This window comes from Gadus chalcogrammus, chromosome 10 (assembly GCF_026213295.1).
Source record: "Gadus chalcogrammus isolate NIFS_2021 chromosome 10, NIFS_Gcha_1.0, whole genome shotgun sequence".
NCBI classification, from domain to species: Eukaryota; Metazoa; Chordata; class Actinopteri; order Gadiformes; family Gadidae; genus Gadus; species Gadus chalcogrammus.
Window position 1 is genome coordinate 22,825,329 of NC_079421.1, and position 5,000 is coordinate 22,830,328.

Consider the following 5,000-nt stretch of genomic DNA (forward strand, 5'->3'; position numbering starts at 1 on the left):
GGGGTGGGGGGGGGGCTTTCTGGTTCCGATTAGTCTCAGGCCCTGAGAGACTCTGACTCATGCGCTCATCAGCATAGGCAGGAAGTCAGGGGGCGTGGCCTCCGTGGGCGCTACAGAGAACCGCTCACCACACCTTACGTCGACGTACTGGTGTGCATCATGTTGCAGAGGTTTTGTTTGGGTGAGGTCATTGGCCGAGGTTCAACCCGAACCCTAACCTTCCTACTGTAGCATGGGGTACGTCCTGCTGGCACTTAATGGACGCAGTTATAGTACTTAGTTATGTGACGCCTTACCCTAGCTATCTATGTTGGACACGGGGAATGGGTTAACCTAGTGATAGTTAGTGCTTGGCACTAGCTTCTATTAACATCGTTACCGTACCGACAGAGATATATTGTTGTTTCTCTTTCTTCTGACGAATGTACTTATTGTCTGTCGCTCTGGATAAAAGTGTCTGCTGAACGCCCATAAGGTAAGTGGTTCATGGGGGGGGGTATCTTTGTGGGGGGGGTCCCTTAGTGGGGGGGGGGGGGGGGTCTCTTAGTGGGGGGGGTCTCTTAGTGGGGGGAGGTCTCTTAGTGGGGGGGTCTCTCAGTGCGGGGGTCAGCGGGGCTGACTGCGTCCGGTCCCGGGGCTCCTTGCTCACCAGCTGTTGGATGACCCTCTCCACCAGGGTAGAGAAGGACAGAAGGTCGTTCTCTCGGTTGTCGTGGATGTATTTCGTCAGCTTGGGGATGACCTCCGTGTCGGTCTCGGACTCAAACTCATAGCCTTTAGAGCTCTGAAAAGGAGGAGGGATATTGCATAAAGTGTATTTAATTATGATATTACATTTTCATAAGGCCGGTTAAATGTCACAACATCCTAGACTTTACATTTACATTTAGCAGACGCTTTTATCCAAAGCGACTTACATCGGTTAATACACACATTGACACACCGACAGCAGAGTCAACCATGCAAGGCGACAGCCAGCTCGTCAGGAGCAGTTAAGTGTCTTGCTCAGGGACACATCAACACTCAGCTAGGAGGAGCTGGGGATCGAACTAGCAACCTTTTGGTTACAACTGCTCTACCTCCTGAGCTAAGCCGACCCACGGATCATGTTAACAGGGTTTCTGTATCGGCTACATTCTAAATAACCGCATACAATGAAAAGATCCTAAACCAGTTCAACCTGTATAACAATAAGGTCTCTACCGCCTGTGGTCAAAGTGGTGTGCACATGCATGGTGACATGGATTCCTGTAAGGTGTAATACTCACCAAGTACTTCTTCAACTCTTTGTAGTTGGTGATGATGCCATTGTGAATCACAACGAACTCTGCCAATAGAGAGATGGTAATCAGAACAGTGATAAGAGAGAGTGGGGTTAGGGTCAAATAACTACATGGTAGTTAAACAGCGTAGGCCGTCCTTATCGGTCTCCAGATCGGTCAGGTTCCATGGAGACAGACAGACCTAGCACATTTCACTATGTCTGTCTATGTCGACTCAACAAAGTGCATTTTTGTGGTATAATTGGTCACATACTACAACAGAACATAGTTTGATGTCGGAGGATGAAGTCGGGGTAATGCTCGGACACACGCTTCAGGGTAAGGCCATGACGATGTGCTCTTTGAATCCAAGAATATCAGAAAGGAATGCTGACAGCATGCTTTAAACACCACGGATCGTCAGGTTGGATTATGCAAAACCTTCCTTAAGGGAACACCTGCATGTTATAGTAATCATTCATATTGTAGCTAAAAAGGAAAACAGCATGGGGGATACGGTCTTCCTTTCTTTCATTCTGTCTATCTCCCTAGGATTCTCTCATTTCTTCCATCATCTTATTTCGTCAATAAAAGACTTGTCATTGACGGCAGTTGTGTGTGTGCATACACATATACACATGTGTGCGGCTGTTTGTGGCCCTGTGTCTGTTTATTTGTCTGTTTGTGCATGCGGGTGGCGTGCAGGTGAGTGTGTATGTGTGTGGTTCTTCCTCTGTCTGTGTGTGCCTGTGTGCAGGCGTGTGTGTATGAATGTGTCTATAGGTGGGCGTGTGTGCAGGTGTGTGTGTGTGTGTGAGAGAGTGTTACGAGTTAGCATTAGCCGATGGACTCGCGCAGGTTACCGTTGTTCTTGTCCGAGCGGTGGGGATGGCTGTTGACCGGACTGGGCTCCCCGTGCGTGGCCCAGCGCGTGTGGGAGATGCCAAAGTGTGTGCACAACACCTCGTCCAGGTCAAGTGAGTCTTGCTCTGTAGGAAGGAAAGACTTTGTTATGAACACCAGGAAATGAACCAAACAGCAGAGAATGACTCTGGGTAACCATGGCAATCAACCAACAAAACAATAAAGTGAACTAACCCCTAGAAAGTAAAAGTGGAGGACTTTGAGATGCCGTTCAACAACATTGTCCGCAGCTATGAAATGATGTTGGTGAGGAATAGCCATAAAGTCATACCATCAAGGTACGGTTATACGGTAAACCATAAAGTCATAAAGATAAGGGCGCCATAGCAGCGATGGTGGTGATATCGTGACCTACTGTAGAGGGCTTCGTCCAGAGCCTTGACCTTGCCCTTCTTCTTGATCAGAACGATCGCCTTGCTGTTGAGGTCGGTCATCAGTTTGTTGGGGCCGTCTACAGCAACGCCTGTCAGTGGGGACAATACCCCTCAGATATTGAGAGAGTCATATAGTAGCAGGAACCTCCAACTCAAACAATGTGTGCCCATCTTTTGACCAAATCACTGCCTCAAACCATTTCACGTGAACGTGCCGCCATGATTGTAAACAATAGCAGTACAGCACTTCGAAAAATGTCTTATCACAAAGACCAAAGTGCTAGTATGGTGATTCCCTGCAATGAAGTCCATAAACGCCTTACTGGCCGACATTGATGACAAAAGACGAAAATGCTTTACTGCCATGTTTACAATAAAAACAGGCACTCAGACGCTTACTGCTCGACAGCAGAATGGGTACAACAAAGTAGTGAGAGTCGTATTGTTGTGTTATGTTTAGTGAATTCAGAAGAGATGGCGGAAACCATGGTTTGATCACCTAGAACGCTATTGTCCTTTAACACAATAACCTACTTGTTCTTATCCAAAAGCCTATTGGGTAATTTTGTCTGACAACGATACATGTGACTCATGGATCACCCGAAGACTTCAGTATCTCCGCTGTGGTCATGGAGATGTGTTTCTAATGTTCCATAACAGAGATTAGTGTCAAACAGAGTAAAGGATCTGATTCAAGGTGAATGGCTTCTTTAGTCTAGCAAGAAACTACTGATCATAAATCACTTGTCATAATAATAAAAAATTATGCCTCAGATCAAATAATTAGGATGTTATCCGACCTTTGAATCAAATTCATTGAATATAAGTACAAATATAATAATTTTAATAAACTATACCTGCCTTCACAAAGTTGTATAAATATTTATATTTAATTTATTTACTATTTGTATTATATCTTTAATCACAATATGTATCACCCAGACTACTACAAAGGAATTAGGAAAATGTGCTCATATTAGCGTCTTTTACCTTATATTGCTGGTCAGATGTTCACCAGTAAACACAAATCGTCGGTTCATGTTCAGGTTCAGGAAACAATACGGGTACCAGTAGTTGCATTTGATTTGTAAAAGCAAAAAACCCTGTGTTGTTTCAGGAAACAACTTCCTGTTTTGTTTTATGAACCATTGAAGGATGAAGATACAAATGATAAAAGGACTCAAGGTTGGCCCAACGTCCAACGGGTCGATATATCATTAACCTCCGTGCTGCACCTTAGTAGAGCCTGAACAACCGGCTCTGTGCTGCCTGAAGAGGAGGAGCACCTGGTTCAGCTGGTATGTTCAGAATAGCTGAGCGCAGCAGTCCGGCCGCGGATCACACTGTGACTTATATTAAAGGTTACCAGTTTTATCACCAGCTGGGAGTCTGTCTATCTACCCAGCATGCATCTTGTCGGCCTCAGTAGGTCGCAGGCGAGGGGTTGATACTATTTTACACGTTTGAATAGTGTGAGTGACTTTGTGGAGAGAACGTAAGTAATCTTAGTAATAGTGTGAATCTGCGTTTCATTCACAGCTGTGAAGTGCATGTGTATGTGCGCATGCATGTGTGTCTGTGTGTGTGTGTGTGTGTGTGTGTGTTTCTGTGTGTGTTTCTGTGTGTGTGTGTGTGTGTGTGTGTGTGTGTGTGTGTGTGTGTGTGTGTGTGTGTGTGTGTGTGTGTGTGTGTGTGTGTGTGTGTGTGTGTGTGTGTGTGTGTGTATACCTGCTGAATCGTATCCTCTGTACTCCAGCCTCCTGAGTCCATTCACCAACGTCTCAAATATCTCCTTCCTGGTGCGAGGCACTTCATGATTTAGGTAGGCAAAGATTCCTTTGAAAAAAGCCAACAAGACACTTTAGGAGACGTTTGCTAATCTAAAGAACGCTAGGATGAACTGTTGTTACTCTCCATGGGTTCTCCTAGCGTGTAATGAAGTAGAACCACACGAGACATATCATTAAAATAAAACTATCCTCCACCATAATCACACCTCTATCGTGAGGATCCATCTTAGTGGTGTGTCTCTTCTATCTCCTGTTGTCCCCAGGCAGTGATCTGTTAACCATGTTGCATCTAACCCCTACCAGTGACGGGCCTACCAGGGTGACACGGTCAAGGTAACACAACCATTGATATCTAACTCAAGTGGATTGTATTTTTAGAGCCCACAAAGACTCGTCTTCATGGGGAGAGAGAGAGAGAGAGAGAGAGAGAGAGAGAGAGAGAGAGAGAGAGAGAGAGAGAGAGAAATAATCCAAGGTTTCTAACACAGCAGGCCATTTAAATACGGCACTTTGGACACAATATCATTTGACACAGTTTTCACCGTCTCACAGGTAGACAGTAGTAGTATTTCTCTCGTTATACGCAATGGGATGGGGCTGCTCTGCGAACTGGCTGGGCGATAACCCCCTCAGGGTTATCAACACATTTC

General features: G+C 45.5%; 1 protein-coding gene across 1 annotated transcript in view; it reads right to left on the bottom strand.

Moving 5' to 3' along the window:
- Positions 1-5,000, bottom strand: part of LOC130390292 (glutamine--fructose-6-phosphate aminotransferase [isomerizing] 2-like) — a 9,785-nt gene that overhangs the window by 4,111 nt on the left and 674 nt on the right. The window contains exons 2-6 of the mRNA XM_056600153.1: positions 4,289-4,396; positions 2,542-2,649; positions 2,126-2,251; positions 1,269-1,327; positions 650-784 (exon numbers count right to left, since the gene is read on the bottom strand). Coding sequence (XP_056456128.1) covers positions 650-784; positions 1,269-1,327; positions 2,126-2,251; positions 2,542-2,649; positions 4,289-4,396 — 536 coding nt within the window. The remainder of the gene's footprint in view (positions 1-649; positions 785-1,268; positions 1,328-2,125; positions 2,252-2,541; positions 2,650-4,288; positions 4,397-5,000) is intronic.